General features: G+C 42.1%; 1 protein-coding gene across 2 annotated transcripts; it reads right to left on the bottom strand.

Moving 5' to 3' along the window:
- Positions 1-508: 508 nt before the first annotated feature.
- LOC129812586 (ADP-dependent glucokinase-like) lies at positions 509-22928 on the bottom strand. 2 transcript variants are annotated; one of them, XM_055864260.1, is made up of 7 exons: positions 22538-22602; positions 20646-20804; positions 12958-13117; positions 5042-5232; positions 4865-4961; positions 4564-4700; positions 509-4122 (listed from the first exon to the last, which is right to left on the bottom strand). In XM_055864260.1, exons 2-7 carry the CDS (start codon positions 20680-20682, stop codon positions 3416-3418), a joined length of 1329 nt encoding a protein of 442 aa, XP_055720235.1. In that variant the 5' UTR covers positions 20683-20804; positions 22538-22602; the 3' UTR covers positions 509-3415. The 2 variants fall into 2 exon arrangements, with proteins under 2 accessions (XP_055720235.1, XP_055720234.1); XM_055864259.1 differs by lacking the exon at positions 20646-20804 and having other exon boundaries at positions 22538-22928.
- Positions 22929-23128: the final 200 nt, after the last annotated feature.

Here is a 23128-nt window from a genome sequence, read left to right as displayed (position 1 = left end):
CCTCACTGGTCACCACACACCTCCATCAAAGCTCGTTAAGCACAATCACATCCACCTGAAAGAGGCGGGGCTACCCCTTTAAATGCCCCTCATTGGTGTGTGGTGACCAATGAGGGGAGGGCTCCCCTCCAGGTAGGAAGGGAGTCATTTATTTTTAAAATCTGTGATGAGTTGTGAATCTATAAAATACCATTCAATAATGTCCCATTATCTTTGATGAGCACACTAATTAAAAGGATCTGCACTAGGGATATTCAGCTCTTACCCTACCAGGTCTGGAGCCTGCTGGTTTTCTGTTATACCCGATAATTAATTGCAGACACATGGTGTCCCAGGTCTAAATCAGTCCCTGATTAGAGGGCAACAATGAAAAAGTGGAGCTGGCTGCCAGGTCCAGAGTGGAGTTTGAGGCGTCTACACTTTGATGGCTCAGACTGTGTCCGAGATTCAGACATGGCTTGAATGAGAACTGACTTTCTGTAAATAAGAGACAGGATAGACACCAGAAGATGGAATGTGTGTTTCTTTATTTCTCCCAAGTCAATCAGAATAAACCAACCCACGTGGCTATGAGCCAGCCTTCCTTCCATGTACTGTGATACACCCAAACAAGTCCTCCAATCCATCTGGAAGTACACTACAAAAGTATATGGACACCTGCTCGTCCAACACCTCATTCCAAAATCATGGGCATTAATATGGAGTTGGTTCCCCTTTGCTGCTATAACAACCTCCACTCTTCTGGGAAGGCTTTCCACCAGATGTTGGAACATTGCGCCAGAGAACATGTTTTCCACTGCGCCAGAGTCCAATGGATGCAAGCTTTACATTACTCCAGCCAACGATTGGCATTGCACATGGTGATCTTAGGCTTGTGTGTGGCTGCTCAGCCATGGAAACCCATTTCATGAAGCTCACGATGAACAGTTATTGTGCTGACGTTGCTTCCAAAGGCAGTTTGGAACAAAGGACTGACAATTTTTACGCGCTTCAGCACTCGGCGGTCCCGTTCTGTGCGCTTTTGTGGCCTACCACTTTGCGGCCGAGCCGTTGTTGTTCCAAGACATTTCCACTTCACAATAACAGCCCTTAACAGTTGACCGGATCAGCTCTTGCAGGGCAGAAAGTTGACAAACTGACTTGTTAGACAGGTGGCAACCTATGACGGTGCCACGTTGAAAGTCACAGATCTTCAATAAGGCCAATGTTTGTCTATGGAGATTGCTTGGCTGCGTGCTAGATTTTCATACACCTGTCAGCAACGGATGTGGCTGAAATGGCCAAATCCACTAATTTGAAGGGGTGTCCACATACATATAGTTTATAAGGTCTCCCAGAGCCTACAGAACTTACACATCTCCTGAACAGCCCAGCTAGTTCCTGAGACAACAATGTCAGATGGCCAGAGCAACCACATTCACACAAGTATGTTCCGCAAGCATGCACACTCACTCATAACATGCGTGTCTGGACAAGCAGGCGCAGACAGGCAGGAACGCACACACACACAAGCTTGCAGATCAGTCACTCAGAGGGGTGGACACTTGAAGTGGCGTTAGGTCTCAAAATAAATGCAGCCTTTAGCAGAGGGCAGTAGAGAAACCCTGTCAGGCATACAGGCGTAGTACAGTGGCGTCCTCTCATCTGGGCCCATATGAAGATTTGCGATGTGCAGTTCGGCGCTAATTAAACAAAGGAAACAGGGAGAGAAAGCCAGACATGTCGGGATGCACCCAGTCGCACTTCACAGCAGATGAGATCACGGGCCGTTCTCCATAGAAAAGCACATTTAAAATGACAAACGTGTGTCTGATATGATTGCGCAGTCACTTTTAGCCAAAGCGCCTTACAGTTAACACGTTCAGTGTGCGTGGCCCATGCAGGTATCATTCAAACAACTTGAGGGCCTAATGTGTTTGTGTGTGTGACGCAATGATATGATACAGAGTGAGGAGGTCATGGGAAGAACACATGCTCATGTAAAGGGTCAAATAGTTTCACATTACAGACATAAGAGAAACACTCCCTGTTGTCAATCATCAAATCAGCACAAAGACAACATTACAGCGGATTGTGTGTACAGGCCAGATTGCGTTTAGCATCAAGTAACAATATGCATATACATTAAAATCCATTTTTTGAAACTAATTATAGGCTGTGATTACACAGGAAGCCCAATTCTGATATTTTGCCCAATGAGCTGATCGTATTGGTCAAAAGATCAATTGGTGAACAAATATCCAAATTGGGCTGCCTGTATGAACGCAGACCTAGACATACGAGTTAAGTCTCAGATGCCTCCAGCATTAAATCTGGTTCCCATGAAACCAGAAAGAAAACAGTCACAGATATCAAACTAAAGCTTTCCCTTGAGAAAAAAAAGAATCAAAACATTAGAACACAGGGATAGAACGTCTGAAATAGTGGAACTGATGGAATGTTGGGGTTTTGTGTTGATATCCTGGGAGAGAATGGAATGAATAACCATGACAACAGCTCCAAGGCAGATACGGATCTATGTAAGAGACTACAGGGAAAATAGTGGATATGTGATGTGTGTCTGGACCGTTGCACGACCGACCGACACACACGGTTGAGGAAAACCCCACAGCAGGGGTGTATTAACGAGGCACTAAACAGAACAGGAAGGGAGCTATTTGAATGTGTTCAATAAACTTTTTTTCTTTTTGTTTCTGGTTGAGGAAATACTATATATCCCAGGGGGGGTTATGGGTAGTATTATTAGATGTGTTCCATCTTCTGACGGAATGAGAGAACGAGATGCCTGTCTTGACACGGTCTGTCTGACAGGAAGTATAGAAGTCTGGAGTGTGTGAGTCTCAGCCGGGTCATACTGCTCAGAGAGGACAGGAGAGAAATGAGCTCAGGAGGAGAGCGGGGAGAGGAGATAAAAGGAGAGAGAGAAGGGGAGCAGGCTCGGGCCCTGCCACAGACACACTGGACCCTGCGTTAGCATTGCACCGGCAACACAACATAAACAATCAAAAACCAAAAATCAACACACCTAAAACCAGAATGCTAAAAGTCTTCACATGTTATGGGAAGGGTTGTCTGTCTTTCTGTCCGTTTGGTTGACTGACTGACTGACAGACGTGGAATTTATTCAAGGAGTCTGTGGAGCTCCAGAGCTAGCCAGCTATCACAGCTCTCTGTGTTACCCTTTGGTGCGTTAGCCTAGCGGTCAATCCTAGTGGAGAGCTACTAGGTGTGCTGGCTTTTGCTCTGGACCTACCTATCAGATACTCATGAGGATCTTGTCTAGCTGAATTCAGTGTGTTAGAATAGGGCTGGAGCAAAAGAGTGCACACCCAACACCTCCCCCCCAGGAGCAGAGTTGGCCGCCCCTGTTAAGCTAACGCTTCGTCAGAGTTAGCCGTTCGCCGCTGTCAATGGCTCAGATCTGCAGCACCAGTCCTGCGGCGGAGATGTTGTCCCCTCCCCCGGCCGTCTGGTAAACCTCGGTGCACACCAGGACGGGCGCCACACAGATCTCGTAGTCCTCCTCGTTCCAGCAGCTGACGGGCCTGGTCTCCTGTAGAGGGATCCGCTGGCTGCCCTCCTTACCACTCACCGAGAACGACTCGTCCATGATGAGGCGCGCCTTGCTGGGGTCGATGTCCGGCGAGCCACACACGTGGCGGTTGGCGGTGAGGGAGGCCTTGGCCACGGCAGACATGGTGTTCTTCCACTGGGAGCCGCGCGTCACGATCATGGCCTGGAACGCCAGGGTGTGTACGTGGAGCCGGGTCAGCGGCCGGCCTTTGGCACTAGTGGCGTAAGCGCCCATGTCGCTATCCTCATTAGCGTCGCGGTAGCGCTGGTTGACCAGGTGGTATAGCGCCCTCATCTGGTCGAGGACGGTAGCAACGCGAGGGTTAGGGTCAGAGAGCACAGTGATGTTGGAGCCCCTCAGAAGGCTGAGCAAGTTGGGCAGCTCCTGCTCGTTCATCCCCAGAGAGTCGGCGTGGGGCAGGACCAGACGCAGCAGGTCCCCCATTAGACCCTCATCCACGAAGCTGGCCATCTCAAAATGGACGCCCGTACGAGGGGAAGAGGAGGAGAGGAGACTGCCCAGCCGAGATAGCAGTGCTTCCCGCTCACCTGGAGAGAGAGAGAGAGAGAGAGAGATGCTGTTAGAGGGGGAGAGAATTTATCCAAAGTAGTCAAACCAGTCTGACAGCACAAAGGCATGTTCCTGGCCAAAGAAAACACAGCATTGGATACATCCCCACACCCTCCCTATACACACGTGCTTCCTATGCCGGCTGAGTTCTAGGGGCCTGTGTGACTGAGGCAGCAGAGCTATTGAATAGAGGCAGGCAGGGTTAATCCACTTGAATACCAACAGTCTGCACGTCAATGGGAACCAACCCTGCCTTCCCCTCCGCTCTCTTATCCTTCCCTCTGCTACGCTCTCCCTCACAGCAACACAGACCACTATAATACCAACAGTCTGTCACTCAATGGGAACCAGCTCTGCTCTGAAAACACCTCCCAATTGGGGAACAAGCTTTCGAACAGGGTGGCAGAGTATCCTCTCACCCTGTTGGAAGGGGAAGCTGTCCATCATCTGGAGCCCGCCCACCACCAGCAGGTCAGGGTGGAAGTCCTGTAGCTTCACCTCAAAGTCCTGAAGCGACGCCAGATACGGGTTATGGTCATCACTGTGAACTATATATCTGGACACACACAGGTTAGTGACACAGGGCAAGGATTATAATGGACTACATCACAGGTTCACAGGTACAGGCGCACACACACACACAAAGTAAAGGTCCTGATATGCAACCACACCATGAATAATCTAACTCTTTATCTCACACCCTCTAGTATTAACACACACCTGTTGGCTCTGCGGGCGGTGTACTGGCCCCAGGTGGCTCCTGATGGGTACTCCAGGATCAGATGGATATCAGGCTCCTCCACCACATTACCTGCAACTGGAGAGACAGAAGGTGTGGGAGGTGGATGGCATCAAGGAGGGAGGTGTTACGTATGTACTGTGTGTGTGTGTGTGTACCTGTGATGTGCTGGGACAGTATGTCAGCGAAGTCGGGGCTGAAGCTCCCCCCTAGCAACACGTCGCAGCCCTCGGTTGCCATGCGACCAGCCATCACCGGGGCGTTGCCACCTATGGCCCAGCGGTTGTCGGGCAACTCACGGGATGCCTCGACCAGCTGACTGAACAAGGTGTCATTTATCACAAACCGCCTGAGAGGAGAGGGGGGATGGAAGGGGTACCAGAAAAAGGAGGGAGGGTTAGAATGTAGAAACTTCACAGCTTTTAAAGAGTTACACAACCAAGACCAGGAAAATGTTTTTGAATTGTGTGTGTTAGTGCTGAGCGATTAGTGCTTTTTAAGGTTGGTTTATTTTTATAAAAACATTTATGGATTCTGGGTTCTAATTATCAGGTATCATATTGAAATAGCGAGTGCTTAGGTTTTGAGGGTCTACACCAGAAGTTAATGGTTATCTGTAGGAGGAAGGTATATGGTGGGTGCAATTAAGCTTGGAATGTGCTGAGCGTAGGGAAAACGATCACATGGCTGCATTGATAAGGGGAAAGAGCCAGGAATTAGTGATGAAGGGGGTCGAGGTCAGGTTGAGGGAGAAGGAACAGTTTATTGCCTGCATCACTTAGTTTCCTGTCTAGCAATAAAGGTACAATGTTTAGCGAGGAGGAGGAGACTGCATCCAAAGTGGGGTACATATACCACCACTATTGTAACCATGTCTTGTCTGTTCAGCTGTTCCATTCTTTGGGAAGAATAAACTTGGTTTAAGCTTTCATAGTGTCCGTCGAGTTCTAACTCTGATAATTAGAACTTAAGTTGGTGCTGTGAGCAGGATTCCCCACAATGTGGTCAAACCAGAGTCCAGATCAGTGGAGCAGGAGCTGGCAACAAACAAGGTAGACACAGTTCCTACACCTGTTTCCACTCATTTTGACATCTTGGGGCGATGAGAATCGTAGGCTGAACAATTATAGGATACAGACCTAGAAAGCCTGAGTTTATTCAGTAGGCCCATTGAGAAACGACCGGTCATAAATATATGGTGTAGGGTAGGCTCCATAAGGATAGGTCCTGAGGAGGTTTTCCTCTGCGAGAACCAGGTAAATATGGTGTAGGGTAGGTTCTAGAGGTCGGCCGATTATGATTTTTCAACGCCAATACCGATTATTGGAGGACCAAAAAAAGCTGATTAATCGGCCGATTTTTATTATTTATTTTGTAATAATGACAATTACAACAATACTGAATGAACACTTACTTTAACTTAATATAATACATCAATAAAAATCAATTTAGCCTCAAATAAATAATGAAACATGTTCAATTGTTTAAATAATGCAAAAACAAAGTGTTGGAGAAGTAAAAGTGCAATATTTGCCATGTAAAAAAGCTAACGTTTAAGTTCCTTGCTCAGAACATATGAAAGCTGGTGGTTCCTTTTAACATGAGTCTTCAATATTCCCAGGTAAGAAGTTTTAGGTTGTAGTTATAGGAATTATACTATTTCTCTCTATACCATTTGCATTTCATATACCTTTGACTATTGGATATTCTTATAGGCACTTTAGTATTGCCAGTGTAACAGTATAGCTTCCGTCCCTCTCTTCGACCCTACCTGGGCTCGAACCAGGAACACATCAACAACAGCCACCCTCGAAGCATCGTTACCCATCGCTCCACAAAAGCCTCGGCCCTTGCAGAGCAAGGGGAACAACTACTTCAAGGTCTCAGAGCGAGTGACGTCACCGATTGAAACGCTATTAGCGCGCACCCCGCTAACTAGCTAGCCATTTCACATCGGTTACACCAGCCTAATCTCGGGAGTTCATAGGCTTGAAGTCAAACAGCTCAATACTTGAAGCACATCGAAGAGCTGCTGGCAAACGCACGAAAGTGCTGTTTGAATGAATGCTTACGAGCCAACTGCTGCATACCACCGCTCAGACTGCTCTATCAAATATTAAATCAGACTTAATTATGACATAATAACACACAGAAAATCCGGAAACTATCATTTCAAAAACAAAACATTTATTCTTTCAGGGAAATACGGAACCGTTACGTATTTTATCTAACGGGTAGCATCCCTAAGTCTAAATATTCCTGTTACATTGCACAACCTTTAATGTTATGTCATAATTACGTAAAATTCTGGCAAATTAGTTCGCAACGAGCCAGGCGGCCCAAACTGTTGCATATACCCTGACTCTGCGTGCACGGAACGAAAGAGAAGTGACACAATTTTCCTAGTTTAATATTGCCTGCTAACCTGGAACTAAATATGCAGGTTTAAAAAATATACTTCTGTGTATTTATTTTAAGAAAAGCATCATGGTTAGGTACACATTGGTGCAACGACAGTGCTTTTTTCGCGAATGCGCTTGTTAAATCACCGGTTTGGCGAAGTAGGCTATGATTCAATGATAAATACATTTCTTATGGCTGGGGGCAGTATTGAGTAGCTTGGATGAATAAGGTGCCCAGAGTAAACTGCCTGCTACTCAGGCAGAAGCTAAGATATGCATATTATTAGTAGATTTGGATAGAAAACACTGGCGTTTCTAAAACTATTTGAATTATGTCTGTGAGTATAACAGAACTCATATGGCAGGCAAAAACCTGAGAAAAAATCCAACCAGGAAGTGGGAAATCTGAGGTTTGTAGGTTTTCAACTCATTGCCTATCGAAGATACAGTGTCTATGGGGTCATATTGCACTTCCTAAGGCTTCCACTAGATGTCAGTCTTTAGAACCTTGTTTCAGGCTTCTACTGTGAAGGATGAGGGAATAAGAGCTGATTGAGTCAGGGCTCTGGCAGAGTGCCACGAGCTCACTCAGACCGCCCCCGTGAGAGTTAGCTGCGTTCCATCGCATTTCTACAGACAAAGGAATTCTCCGGTTGAAACATTATTGAAGATTTATGTTAAAAACATCCTAAAGATTGATTCTATACATCGTTTGACATGTTTCTACAAACTGTAATGGAATTTTTTGACTTTGTCTGGCCTGCGCGTCAATTTGGATTTTTGAACTAAACGCGCGAACAAAAAGGAGGTATCGTACAAAACAAACATTTATTGTGGAACTGGGATTCCTGGGAGTGCATTCTGATGAAGATTAAAGGCAAGTGAATATTTATAATGCTATTTCTGACTTCTGTTGACTTCTGTACTCAGATTATTGCATGGTGTGCTTTTTCCGTAAAGTTTTTTTGAAATCTGATACAGCGGTTGCATTAAGGAGAAGTTTATCTAAAGTTCCATGTAAAACACTTGTATCTTTTATCAATGTTTATTATGAGTTTTCCTGTGAATTGATGTCGTTCTCTGCAAAATCACTGGATGTTTTGGAGGCAAAACATTACTGAACATAACGCGCCAATGTAAACTAAGATTTTTGGATATAAATATGAACTTTCTCGAACAAAACATATATGTATTGTGTAACATGAAGTCCTATGAGTGTCATATGATGAAGATCAAAGGTTAGTGATTAATTTTATCTCCATTTCTGCTTTTTGTGACTCCTCTCTTTGGCTGTAAAAATGGCTGTGTTTTTCTGTGACTAGGTACTGACCTAACAATCAGATAGTCTTTACGACGAAAGCACACTTTGAAATCGTACACTGTGGTTGGATTAACAAGTTTATCTTTAAAATGGTGTAAAATTCTTGTATGTTTGAGGAATGTTAATTATGAGATTTCTGTCGTTTGAATTTGGCGCCCTGCACTTTCACTGGCTGTTGTCAAGTCGCTCCCGTTAACGGGATCTCAGCCATAAGAAGTTAACAGGTACCACAACGCAGGACAAGCTAGACAAACTAGTGATATCATCAACCATGTGTAGTTAACTAATGATTGTTAGGATTGATTGTTTATAAGATACGTTTAATGCTAGCTAGCACCTTACCTTGGCTCCTTGCTGCACTCGCATAACAGGTAGTCAGCCTGCCACGCAGTCTCCTCGTGGAGTGCAATGTATTCAGCCATGAATGTGGCCAAAAATTCCAATTACCGATTGTTATGAAAACATGAAATCGGCCCTAATTAAATCGGTCGACCTCTAGTAGGCTCCATAAGGATCGGTCCCGAGTGGAGGTTCCTCTGCGAGATCCATGAGTGACATTACAGTGTAGGGTAGTTCTGTATAGGACAGGTCCCTAGTAGGGGTATTCCCCTGTGAGATCTGTATAAGGGATGAAAGTCCCAGATGCAGTGACTGAGGTAGTTGAGTGGATGTGGATAATGATAAGATTGCCTATAAATTCTGAAGTAAAGCCACATGCATGGTTAAAAGAAAATCAATAAGATACTCAAACACTGTCTGTGTTACGTTGCTCAGCAGTAGCAATAAGGAGAAAGGTTGGTTTATGCCCTATGGGGAGGGGGAACCATAACATTATGTGGAAATAGGAAGACAAGTGTGAATCATTTTGGTAATGTGTGTTATCAACAACAGTGATATTTGAGGCGCAACACTGGAATAAGACATTAGGTCATCCGTATTCTCCAGTAATACATTTGCAGACGCTATAGTATTGGTTCTAATACAAGGTATTAAGTGACGTGACCAATTAATAGGCACAAATACATTCATGTAATTAATCTGGGTACGGGCGGCAGGAGTGCGCCATGAGTCCTGAGACCGCGCATGTGGAGTGAGCATGGAGAGAGATCCCATTCAAACTTCTTTCATGCTCCTGGTGTACTGGTGGGAGAAATGGACGAGACAGAATGGTGGTAGCTCAGGTGAGAGACTTGAGTACTTGGGAAAAATAGTTGTATTTATTTGGATATTGAAAAATCGGGACATTACCAAGGGCCATCAAATGTGACAGGCAAGAGTTACATGTGCTGTTGGGAAGATGAAGTGTAACGCTATCCGAAGAAGACACACTAGAATGATAAGTGCCGGGAGAAAGGGGGGGGGGTGGTCAACCACGCCCGTTATTGTTTAATTTGGGTATCAGGTTAACGGAGCAAGGTCTAACAAAATGTATCACAGTTTGAGTTCAGTTTCAAATGAAAATGTTTCAATTAAATGCATTATGAAATATGAACTTTTTAATTGAAATTCCAAAGCCAAATACTGAGAACATTCAATTGCCTCCAATACCATAAAACCATCAATAAGAGCCCACATGATGGTAGAGACTAATTACTGTGTGCTTATCACTTTATTTACTAAACTATTTCTGTTGTGTATATTGATCTGGTCTGTAAGGAACGCATATCTGTGTGTGTGTGTGTGTGTGTGTGTGTGTGTGTGTGTGTGTGTGTGTGTGTGTGTGTGTGTGTGTGAGAAACCGAATGCCTTTGTAAAGGATCGCAGACATTTACTCAATAAATGTTCCTTTTGTTCGATAAAGTCTCTTTATATCCAAAAACCTCCATTTTGTTCGCACGTTTTCTTCAGTAGTCCACAGGCTCAAACGCAGTCAAAACAGGAAGACAAAAAAATTCTAATTGTATCCGTAAAGTTCATAGAAACATGTCAAAGGATGTTTATATTCAAACCTCAGGTTGTTTTTAGCCTAATTATCGATAATATTTCAACCGGACAATAACTTCGTCAATTTAAAAGGTAAACAAGAAACGCACTCTCTCGGTCACGCGCATGAAAAAGCTCTTGACACTTTAGGGTCCATTCATTCAGACTGCTCTTACTTCTTCATTTTTCAGAATACAAGCCTGAAACAATTTCTAAAGACTGTTGACATCTAGTGGAAGGCATAGAAACTGCAATTTGAGTCCTAAGTCAGTGGATACTGTAATGGCATTGAATAGAAAACTACAACACCAACAACAAAAAAACAACTTCCTGAATGGATTTTTCTCAGGTTTTCACCTGCCAAATCAGTTCTGTTATACTCACAGACACTATTTTAACTTCTTGCAACTATAGGGGGTGCTGTTTCAAATTAGCATAATTGTCTCTACAGATTAAACTGCTTGGTACTCAATTCTTGCTCGTACAATATGCATATTATTGTTATTATTGGATAGAAAACACTCTAGTTTCTATAGCCGTTTGAATTATGTCTCTGAGTGAAACAGAACTCATTCTACAGCACTTTTCCTCCCAGTGTGTGAGATTTAGACATCTTGGCCTCTGGTTCCAGATCAGTTTTAAAAGTCTCTGTTAATCCTATGAGATACAAACACTGCCCACGCCTTCCTCTAGATGTCAGTAAGTGGTGACAATTTGAATGGAGTCTATTGCGCAATCACAGGCTCTATAAATGACCAAAGACCGGAAGTAGGATTCCTTTGGAGTCTGCGCTCAACGCAAGAAGGATATCTGACTGGCCTTTTTCCAAGTCTTGGTTTAGCCAGTAATATAGCGTCGGTCATGTTTTTACTCGTTATAGGTGTTAGAAACATCATAATGTAGTTAATTTAAACCATTTTATAGCAATTTATATCCGTTTTGTGCGATTTTGAGGCATTGCTTTGTAATAGACTTTGGAGCACCGGGCACGTTTCGGGGTACCGGTCGTACGTTAGTGAGCATTGACGGACAAGTGGACATCTTTCGACCAAAAGAAGATTAGACCCAAGAAAGGATTCATTGCCCAAGAATCTGATGGAAGATCGCCTCATAGTAAGAAATATTTAAGATGATAAATCGTTCTGTAGAAAAATGTCAAACGCACGTTCTGCCATTTTGTTAGATGTAGCTTTGCTTGGCGCAACCTGTATTGAAAAGTAAGGATAATTAAAAAAATGTAATTCCGCGATTGTATTAAGAATTAAATTGTCTATCAATCGCTGTCCACCCTGTATTTTTTAGTCAAGTTTATGAGTATTTATGTATAAGACTAGATCACTGTCTAATATGGTGCAGGACATTTTCTGACCAGCTGAGCTACTTTTGTCATTGTCTAACCATGATTTTGGTGGCTAAATATGCACATTTTCGAACAAACTGTATATGTATGTTGTAATATGATGTTACAGGAGTGTCATCTGAAGAATTCTGAGAAGGTTAGTGAAAAAATTAATATATTTTGGCGATGATACGTTATCGCTCTCTTTGGCTAGAATCAATGCTCTGGTAATGTTTGCACATGTGGTATGCTAATATAACGATTTATTGTGTTTTCGCTGTAAGACACTTAGAAAATCTGAAATATTGTCTGTATTCACAGGACCTGTGTCTTTCGATTAGTGTATGCTGTGTATTTTTACGAAATGTTTGATGATTAGTAATTAGGTAATACACGTTGCTCTATGTATTTATTCTAGTCGATTTGTGACGGTGGGTGCAATTGTAAACTATGATATCTACCTGAAATATGCACATTTTTCTAACAAAACCTATCCTATACCATAAATATGTTATCAGACTGTCATCTGATGAGGTTTTTTCTTGGTTAGTGGCTATCAATATCTTAGTTTAGCCGAATTGGTGATAGCTACTGGTGTTGAGAGAAAATGGTGGACAAAGAAAAATGGTGATTTTTGCTAACGTGTTTAGCTAATAGATTTACATATTGTGTCTTCCCTGTAAAACATTTTAAAAATCTGAAATGGTGGCTTTGTTCACAGGATCTGTATCTTTCATTAGGTGTCTTGGACTTGTGATTTAATGATATTTAGATGCTACTATTTAATTGTGACGCTATGCTAGCGATGCTAATCAGTGTGGGAGGGGGGGGGGTGCTCCCGGACCCGGGGTAGAGGCTCGTGAAAGGTTAACAGTTTTGGAAACTTTAGAGTGTTTTCTATCCAAATCTACCAGTTATATGCACATAATATCTTCTGGGCCCGAGAAGCAGGCAGTTTAATTTGGGCATGCATTTCATCCAAAATTCCAAATGCCGCCCCCTACCCTAGTGAAGTTAACACTGTGCACTAGAAATGTCACAAGACACACACACACACACACACACACACAAGGGGGCTTGGCCACTTACTCTGAGGCGGCTCCCGGGGCAAAGAAGTAAGCGAAGCTCTGTGCCAGCTGATCAGCGTTCTCTATGTAGTCATGGTGGAGCGGCTGGCCTGTGGGCGGCAGGCCAATCTTATTCAGCAACGTCACCCCATCCACGATGACGTCAACACAACCTCCTAAACCTGGAGGAAGAGAGAAAAGGTGAGAACAGTATTTAACTCTACACAGAGAGAGAGAGACAGAACATACTTTGATGCCCCCAGCACAGCCACCAATCCCCCCCACCAATTACTTCCACTGCCCTGTCTGCCTGCCCCAACATTCATACAGAGAGAGAGAGAGGTAACACTCCCAGTACTCTGACCGATGTACTAAGTGGCAGAGGGGAGTGAGATACAGTTGAAGTCGGAAGTTTACATACACCGTAGCCAAATACATTTAAACTCAGTTTCACAATTCCTGACATTTAAATCTAGTAAATATTCCCTGTTTTAGGTCAGTTAGGATCACCACTTTATTTTAAGAATGTGAAATATCAGAATAATAGTAGAGAGAATTATTTATTTCATCTTTTAAATTCTTACATCACATTCCCAGTGAGTCAGAAGTTTACATGCAATGCTACCAAATACTAATTGAGTGTGTTTAAAATGTTTAACTTGGGTCAAACATTTTGGGAGCCTTCCACAAGCTTCCCACAATAAGTTGGGTGAATTTCGGCCCATTCCTCCTGACAGAGTTGGTGTAACTGAGTCAGGTTTGTAGGCCTCCTTGATCACACACGCTTTTTCACTTCTGCCCACATATTTTATTTTGCCACAACATTTTGCCACAATTGTCCAGTTGGAAGACCCATTTGAGACCAAGCTTTAACTTCCTGACTTATGTCTTCAGATGTTGCTTCAATATAGCCACATAATTTCCCCTCCTCATGATACCATCTATTTTGTGTAGTGCACCAGTCCTTCCTGCAGCAAAGGAACCCCACAACATGATGATGCCAGTCCCCTTTTTCCTCCAAACTTAACGATGGTCATTATGGCCAAACAGTTCTATTTTTGTTTCATCAGACCAGAGGACATTTCTCCAAAAAGTACAATCTTTGTCTCCATGCGCAAATGCAAACCATAGTTTGGCTTTTTTTATGGCGGTTTTGAAGCAGTGGCTTCTTCCTTGTGGAGCGGCCTTTCAGGTTATGTCGATATAGGACTTGTTTTACTGTGGATATAGATACTTTTGTACCCGTTTCCTCCAGCATCTTCACAAGGTCCTTTGCTGTTTTCCTGGGATTGATTTGCACTTTTCGCACCTAAAGTATGTTCATCTGTAGGAGACACAACGCGTCTCCTTCCTGAGCGGTATGACGGCTGCGTGGTCCCATGGTGTTTATACTTGCGTACTATTGTTTGTACAGATGAACGTGGTACCTTCAGGCATTTGGAAATTGCCCCCAAGGATGAACCAGACTTGTGGAGGTCTACAATTTTTTTCTGAGGTCTTGGCTGATTTCTTTTGATTGTCCCATGATGTCAAGCAAAGAGGCACTGAGTTTGAAGGTAAGCCTTGAAATAATTGGCGGTGTACCTGTGGATGTGACTCAAATTATGTCAATGTGCCTATCAGAAGCTTCTGAAGCCATGACATCATTTTCTGGAATTTTCCAAGCTGTTTAAAGGCACAGTCAACTTAGTGTATGTAAACCTCTGACCGACGTTGTGATACAGTGAATTATAAGTGAAATAATCTGTCTGTAAACAATTGTTGGAAAAATTACTTGTGTCATGCAAAGTATATGTCCTAACCGACTATCCAAAACTATAGTTTGTTAACTTCTTATGGCTGCAGGGGCAGTATTGAGTAGCTTGGATTTAAGGTGCACAGAGGTGCCCATAGTAAACTGCCTGCTCCTCAGTCCCAGTTGATAATATATGCATATTATTATTCGTATTGGATAGAAAACTCTGAAGTTTCTAAAACTGTTTGAATTATGTCTGTGAGTATAACAGAACTCATATGGCAGGCAAAAACCTGAGAAGTTCCACTTCCTGTTTGAATTTTTTCTGAGGTGGCAGATTTTCAACCAAGCTCTCATTGAAATTACAGCGAGATATTGATGAGTTTTCACTTCCTACGGCTTCCACTACATGTCAACAGTCAATAGAACCTTGTCTGATGACTCTAATGTGAAGGGGGGGCCGAAGGAGACAGGAATTAGTAATCACTGCCATGAGGTGACCATGCATTGAACACGTGCGTTCATGTGATAGGCATCTCCGTTCCATCGCTCAATTGAAGTCAATCTAATTCTCCGGTTGGAACGTTATTCAAGATGTATGTTAACAAGAAATTTGTGGAGTGGTTGAAAAACAAGTTTTAATGACTCCAACCTAAGTGTATGTAAACTTCCAACTTCAACTGTACTACAGTACTCTGTGCTTCGTAAATATGCTACCATAAATCAAGGTGCATGCAAAATCCATTCAGAAATCTGTCAACACACAATGACGACAAAGTCACTCATAAGGACATGACTAACTAGCGAATAAACTGAGGCGCGCACATTATAAAATTGCACTATCACTGACAACCTTTTATACGCTAGGCCCATTTTGGGAGAGCTACCGGGTATGTTAAAGCAGGCCTGGAACAAAAGCCTCAGAACCAAAGTAGCTCTCCAGTACGAGGGTTGGGGTTAGAGCAGGGCAGGTGTGGTTATCTTTATTGAACTATGGAGAGCATGTCATCGGTATTGGTTCCAGAGGTTCCATGCTTGAACTAAGTAGCCCTAGCCTGGTCCCAGATCTGTTTGTTCTTTTGCCTACTCCTAGATTAGGAAAGATTAGGGTTGACCCCAATTAGTCGACAGGCTGTTGGTCGACCGAGATTTCTTTAGCCAAGCAGTAGTACAAAAAAAAGTATAATGTGTCTGATTTGCACCTGTCTGAGTGGACTGGTCCATTGTGGAGGCCGTGGGGATAGCAAAGTCCATCAGTCTAAGACGTGCTACTGAAATTGTATATGGTTATATTACATAAGAACAATGGTGCAACAATATAAAATATTATTTTAGAATAAATGCGCTTTCTCCCACGTTGGATAGTCGCGGTTCAGAAACACATCAGTGCGCTGTTGAATTGGCACCTTTTTCTAGACCATGTTGCCATGTGCATAATAGCATAACAGAAATAAGACAGATCCTGCTTCTGTTGCCTGTTTGAGTGTTTGTTTCATAGCCTACTGATTCCATGAGCACCAAGCCTCATGCAACATGTCAAGTAAACCATTTCACAAATTCAGCTGTTTTTAATCTTTGCTGTATTAAAGGCATTACACTTTCTTCATTAGAACAGCTGTTCCAAATTGTATCAAATCATTAATTTGTTCATGTCATCACACGAGTCATTCATGACTTGAAATGCAATCAAGGATTTTAGTTTTAAAATAAAATAAAGCGAGCCTTGAATAATTAGTTTGAACAATAAAAACGTTCCATTTCAGAAAATGAATTAACGAATGAATGTGGCTTTTGAGTCTTCACTGTATTTATTATATATTTTTTATTTATTTAACTAGGCAAGTCAGTTAAGAACAAGGATACTTGTGGCTTTAGGGGGTAGAATGTACCAGAAAAACTGGTCAAACTAATGTGACAATTACAAAGACAATGCCTTTAGTGGTCTCCAACTACATTTGATATTCTTCAAAGTAGCCACCCTTTGCCTTGATGACAGCTTTACATTCTCTCAACCAACTTCACCTGGAATGCTTTTCCAACAGTCTTGAAGGAGTTCCCACATATTCTGAGCACTTTTTGGGTGCTTTTCCTTCACTCTGCGGTCCAACTCATCCCAAACCATCTCAATTGGGTAGAGGTCGGGTGATTGGAGGCCAGGCACACTTAACCAGCATGGCTACCACAGCATTCTGCGGCGATACGCCATCCCATCTTGTTTGCGTTCAGTGGGACTATCATTTGTTTTTCAACAGGACAATGACCCAACACACCTCTAGGCTGTGTAAGGGCTATTTGACCAAGAAGGAGTGTGATGCATCAGATGACCTGGTCTCCACAATAACCCGACCTCAACCCAATTGAGATGGTTTGGGATGAGTTGGACCGCTGAGTGAAGGAAAAGCAGCCAACATGTGTTCAGCATTAGTGGGAACACCTTCAATACTGTTGGAAAAGCATTCTTCATAAAACTGGTTGAGAGAACGCCAAGAGTGTGCAAAGCTGTCATCAAGGAAAAGAGTGGCTACTTTGTAGTAACACTTTTTTGGTTACTACATGATTCCATATGTGTTATTTCATAGTTTGTAGAAAATAGTAAAAAAAAAAAAAAAAAAAAAATAGAAACCCTTGAATGAGTCAGTATGTCCAAACTTTTGACTGGTACTGTGTATCTCCAGAAATAAGACAGATATGGCTTCTGTTGCCTGTCTGAGTGTTTGTTTAATAGCCTACTGATTCCGTGAGCACCAAGCCTTTATGCAACGGCAAAATGTAGGATAAAGCAATTTCACAGATTTGGCTATTTTTTTTATATCTTTGCTATGCTGTAATAAAGGCTTTACAATTTGTTTTCCGTTACAACCGCAGTGCTTGCTCCCATACCGTCCTTTTTCTTGATATTCTTGTTATTACAATTATGATCATCATTATAATAATAAGTAATGTTGTTATCGTTAGTGGACTTTGTATAGTAGCCTTGTATAACCACCATCGAGCTGTAGGCCAAAGAGCATGTCCTGTTCAGTCTTTATGCTATAACTTACTTAGGCCTATATTTCAATATATAGGCTACTGTATCAATCATTCGTTCATGCCATCACACAGCATACGAGACATTCATGCTTTGAAATGCAATCAAGCATTTGATTTTTTTTTTTTTTAAATAACAAAAAAGGGAGCTTTGATTAATTAGCCTAAACAATAAATAAACCGCAATTCATGAATGCATGCAACTGTTTAGTCTACTGTAATAAAAGCTTAGTATATTTTTTTCTCATCAGAACAGACTCTCTGGTACACATATATATTTAGTGTTGTTTACACTGTGCCTAATGGTCAATAATAATAATATTGTAATCTAACAGCAACTGTTTGCCACAACTGTTTGGCACACATAATGTTTGCTCCTATACCCTCTTTCTTTATCTCCAGTATTTTCCACAACTAAGTCAAATGTCTTCCACAGATCTGACTTCTGCTTTACCTCGTGACCAACCAATACATTTTCTCGTCATCTGCATCCATTTTGCTGTCAACAGTACTGTGTTCGGAGTTTGCTATAACAAATGTATCGGTGTGATTACGATAGGCCATAGGTCAGGCCCTATTGGTCACATCGATGCGACGCTTACATGTCTCACGTAAAGAGAGCAAGGGTTGAGGGAATAGGAAATGGTTTTCCTAAACAAATTAGGGATTTCAGTATCAGAACTTTTCAGAAACAAGTAAGAAACTAAATGGCTGAAATGATGTTGCAGCTTCAGCGCGGACAGCGCAATATAAACACTTGCTGTGCTGCGGTGCTTTTTCACTGCAGTAGGGAGAGCGAAACAACGTGCACCAGTCTCACAGGCACTCGCGGTCATTTTTTCTAACACAGTGTGACCATTGGCCTCTTTTTTGAGTCATTTTGTGTGTCTTAATTATTTAAACAAACAGTGTGCTTAAAGCATCAGACATGCTCAGGGCATATGTAGTCGTCATTTTGGTAAGATGCCCAATGGGTGCTTTTTTTGTGCATGTTTAGCGCTCCCTTGTGTGCTATGCAGGTAATACCGTAAATCCAGGGATGGCAGTATGACTGTATGAAAGTCTGGATACCGCCCAAGCCTAGTTTATCATCATAAATATTCATAGTTGATATTTCCGCCTACTGTATGTCAAATGATTTAAGAAATCCTAATGATGTTTGTTTGTGTGTATGTAGGACAGACAATTATTTGTATTCCAAATTTTAGCAATATCAGAGCTTGCAATATTGTGTTACATGAGCTTATGGGCCCCAGGTGGGAAACACGACACTGGCCACGGCCACGCCCCTCAGGTTGGCATGGCACCTCCATACAACAATGGTCACCATGTTAGCTACCGCCAGCGACATCGTGATACAGCTACCCAGTGGGAAGCATCTCAGGTCAGCAAGCAGCTCCCCATACAACACTGGTGCACTAGTCATTCACACTGGCTTATCGACTCGTTGTGGAGCCCAATTAGCCACACAAAACAAATCTGCTCAATAAGATGAGTCGCTTTCAATAAATCCATTCCTTTTGACCCACTCACCCATACTCAGGTCACCATATTGGGCTGCAGCTACCCATATTTGCATTATTCTGCACTGTTTGGGCGTGTTCCATAGCTAAGGTGAGGCGATGCAAATTCCTATAACAATTGTGGTTAGCTGATACTTAAAATACCTATCCAGGCGTTTGCAACGTCGTAGCATAGGAAAGCTCCCTTTGTTTCAAAGGGGTTGGGTTAAATGGGTTGAATGCATTCAGTTGTGCAACTGACTAGGTAGGTATACCCTTTCCTCAATTTCTATATTTTAACCACTTTTGCAGTAAAATATTTTTTACACAACCATCCATTTATTATATTGGAGAACTTAGACATATGGAAAAACATGGCTGTGCTTTGTTATACCTTGGGTAGAGGTATCTCAAAAAATAAAAGCCCTTTTTGAGGATTGGCCACTAGCCTATAGAACTAAAGATACTGATAACTAACTAGGTTTTCCCAATTAATCTACAGTACTGGATTGGCAAACTGTAATAAAGAACAGTCGCTAACATAAAAATAGGTCTGACTGATGATAACAAAACATTACAGCTAAGCTACTTCCCTATTGTGTGGTCATTTGTAGTCTGATTAACCAGGCTGTAATACACAATTAAATTGTTATATACAGACTGAAACTAATGCCTGCAAAATCGTGTGCAAATAATCCTTTCAAGCTGGAATATGTTGAATAAAATTACATTTAAACTTACTGTACCGGTTGTCCATGTAGGTTGTCCTTCAGCTGTTTGAAATTTGGGACAAAATAGTCACAGAAAATTAATGGTTTACCCAACTTTTTAGAGAGCTGGTCGGTATATGGTTTGGTACCGAGGTAAGGTTAGTTTTATATTGGATATTTGGTCCCCTCTTCAATAGCTATTGAACCAAGCATGCCATGACAATGAAAAAAAAGGGTATATTCAGAATCAGGGGATGATGGAAAACAATCCACACCATTTTTTAAAAATTGTAGATTATTTTGAGGATTGAAATCCTCCCAAAACAAAAATGCACACAAACAGATCTGTGGATTGTTCTCCATCCTCCCCTGATTGAGAATATACCATTGTCATGGCATGCTTGGTTCAATAGCTATTGATGAAAGAACCGAATATCCAATATAAAACTAACTTTACCTCGATGCCAAACCGAACCATGTACCTAACGACTTCCTAAAAAGTTTGGTAAACAATACTTTACTGTTGGTACATTCTGGCTTGTAAGGAACATGTACACAATTTTGCTGGCATTAGTTTCGGGCTGTGTCTACCAATTAATTGTGTATTACAGCCTAAATAATCAGACCAAGTCATTTGCATTGATTTATTGGCTCATTAGCTAGCTAGCTAATAAGGTACATCAACCACAATTGTAAATATGTTTAAATGGTTTTATAAAAAGCTGCTGGTGCTTACTTGGCCAGATGGTTTTCATGCCAATCCAAAACCCCATAAAAAGGCAAAAACCATCTGCGTCATTCCTAGTATGAGGTGCCTTTTCTGTCCCCAGGAAATATCACTTCTTATTTAGTGTAAGATTCCAAAAGACTTTCAATAAGGGCAGGTGTCCTTTACCTTAAAAACACAAAAAATATCGATATTGAAAGGGAATTTTATGCATTTTGAATTGGGATGTGACAAATGTAAAAAAATAAAAATACATCTTAAAAGTTTAAACTGACATTGTTTGAATTTTAACGTTGTTTTTTTAAATCATAAAATTACGTGTTTCACAATTCAGATATGGTCCTGCATATGACCACTAAGGAGGCAACGCAGTTCAATCTACAGCAGTCCTGACAACCTAACCAGATAGCGCTTACCTTACAGCTGTCCCCACCCACTCAGAAACAATGGTATTAATGCCGGTTTAGGTTCTCTGTTGTCTCTTTCCTTCATGGTCTCAGTTGTCAGTACATGGGACCTCATGTCCCACTTCTCATCAATGTGATGGCTCGTTAGAGTGATGTATGACAGTGTGTTTCATAGACGTCCAACAATCTGTTAACGCCACGTATGGTGTTTTGAGAGCTTGCGCTTTGTGCTTGCAGTGCAATCATTGCACAATTTCTCCATCTGGGCCTTCACGGGTTTTCATCAAAGCATATTTTAGTCTGGTTCTAGATATGCTATTAGGGTATTGATGCTGACATTCTCTACCATTGGCTGCATATCAACTGCAATCATTTCTGTAATCATTTGATCATTGTCGCACTGGTGCCAGCAAAGGGTTGGGTCTCCCTTTGAGTATTGCACCTGTACTGCAGCTCAATTCCACCTCGCAATGTTTGCATTTAATCACAGTCTCATTTAACTTCTCAAAAGTATTGCCATAGAGGACTTCGCTGCTGTCGCTTCCCTAACTCACTATCTGCCATTTTTTCCAACTGTTAATGACCATGACGTGCGGAGCACTTTATATCCGCGGCAAATAAAATAAAGGTTTTTCGGTTAAGGATTTTTTTCTAAACATTAACCATCCCAAACTCGTTTAAACATCACAAATCTAATTTTTACCCTTTTTTCAGTAGATGTTGGAGTTTTCGCCATGTCCTCTGGGGTTATTCATCAACTTCCACCAGAAATAGAAGCCATAAAATATTTCAAATTCATAATTTTATAACCATAGTTCAAGTCTCTCATCAATAACTTTTTTTCATGATTACTGTATTTATTATTATTTTATTTAAGATGTGCGTGTCACTGATATCACTTTCCACCCTGTCAGTTTGTTGTTATTCTCCTTTAAGAAAACAACCGCTTCCTACAATGACACCACATTCAGTGTCGTCATTTCTTTTGTGCAAAAACGGTGCAAAGTGCAATGAATATAAACACTCAGTTGTATCTATTTTTCACGTTGTTAGTCTGTATTTCCCACTCATACATTTCCACCCTGTTTGGCTAAATTATAGAAAATTAACAAAAATGTTTAAATATATTCGATAGAGAAGTTAAAATACTGTTAAAGTGTTCACCATTATGCTAACTCAATCAGCTCACTCACAGAGCTATGGCTAATATACACCTGTAAGGTTCCTCCATCCGCCCTGTTAGCTTTATGCACCTAACAGTTTGGAAAATGTACTAACAAATGTTAAGTGACCGAGTTTGACTAATATATTTTTCTGAAAGTCTAACGTCCTTTCTCTGATAGAATACAACAACAAAAATACAAAGATATACTATCCAAAAGGCACTGGTTTGTAGGAATGACCCTCCTCTCTGCGCATCAAAGTAAGCACTAAGGTTAGCTGACGTTAGCTAGCTAACTGATGCTAGGCTAGCTTGTCCTATAGGATTCTCACCTATCGCCACCCTGGGTCTGGCGTTGTTCATCCCCACTTTGCTTTCAGCCCGTAGTAGGGAGGACAGCACCGTGTCAAGCCTGTTATCTAGTCCTGACTCCCCTGGAGAACGGAACCAGTACGCCAGCAGAACCATTGCGAGGGACGCTGCCGTCCCATACTTCATCAATGAAAACCCGCTTCCTTGCTCCATGGCCAGTGGCTGTGGACTGGCCAGCGGTCCTCCAGGCAACAGCTACGACGAGTCTAGCAAACAAACTGGATTGACAAAACAAGTGTCCCTGGGGAGGCGGTTGTGTTGTTGGTTTCAAGCGTGAATACAGGGTCAGCCCCACGAAACTGCGGAGGGGGAGTAACAAGAAAGCGGAAGTAGCTGGCTAAGGCCACATTTTGGTCAGTGCAATCTGAGATCCTTGGGACGGCCCTACTCTAAACCCTAACCAAAGATTTGTTTAACTAAGCCTCTCATTGTTCTATCTATATGCCCTAACCGTAACTATTTAAATGGACGTCCACATGATCCCTGATAGTGACGATCCGTAACTATTTACGATTATCCATTATACTGGGTTTCCACTAGTTATCAGGGCC

This window comes from Salvelinus fontinalis, chromosome 16 (genome assembly GCF_029448725.1).
Source record: "Salvelinus fontinalis isolate EN_2023a chromosome 16, ASM2944872v1, whole genome shotgun sequence".
Lineage (NCBI taxonomy): Eukaryota > Metazoa > Chordata > Actinopteri > Salmoniformes > Salmonidae > Salvelinus > Salvelinus fontinalis.
Note: the sequence above shows the minus strand (reverse complement) of the source record. Positions and strands in the feature narration are given on the sequence as shown.

What these genes read in the sequence shown, in the direction of transcription:
- LOC129812586 (XM_055864259.1), bottom strand. Translation starts at nt 22,730, where the DNA reads ATGGAGCAAGGAAGCGGGTTTTCATTGATGAAGTATGGGACGGCAGCG. An exon ending in CAGACCCAGGGTGGCGATAG is followed by an intron (nt 13,118 to 22,537) that starts GTGAGAATCCTA and finishes CTCTTCCTCCAG; the next exon opens with GTTTAGGAGGTTGTGTTGAC. An exon ending in CAGCTTCCCCTTCCAACAGG is followed by an intron (nt 4,123 to 4,563) that starts GTGAGAGGATAC and finishes CTCTCTCTCCAG; the next exon opens with GTGAGCGGGAAGCACTGCTA.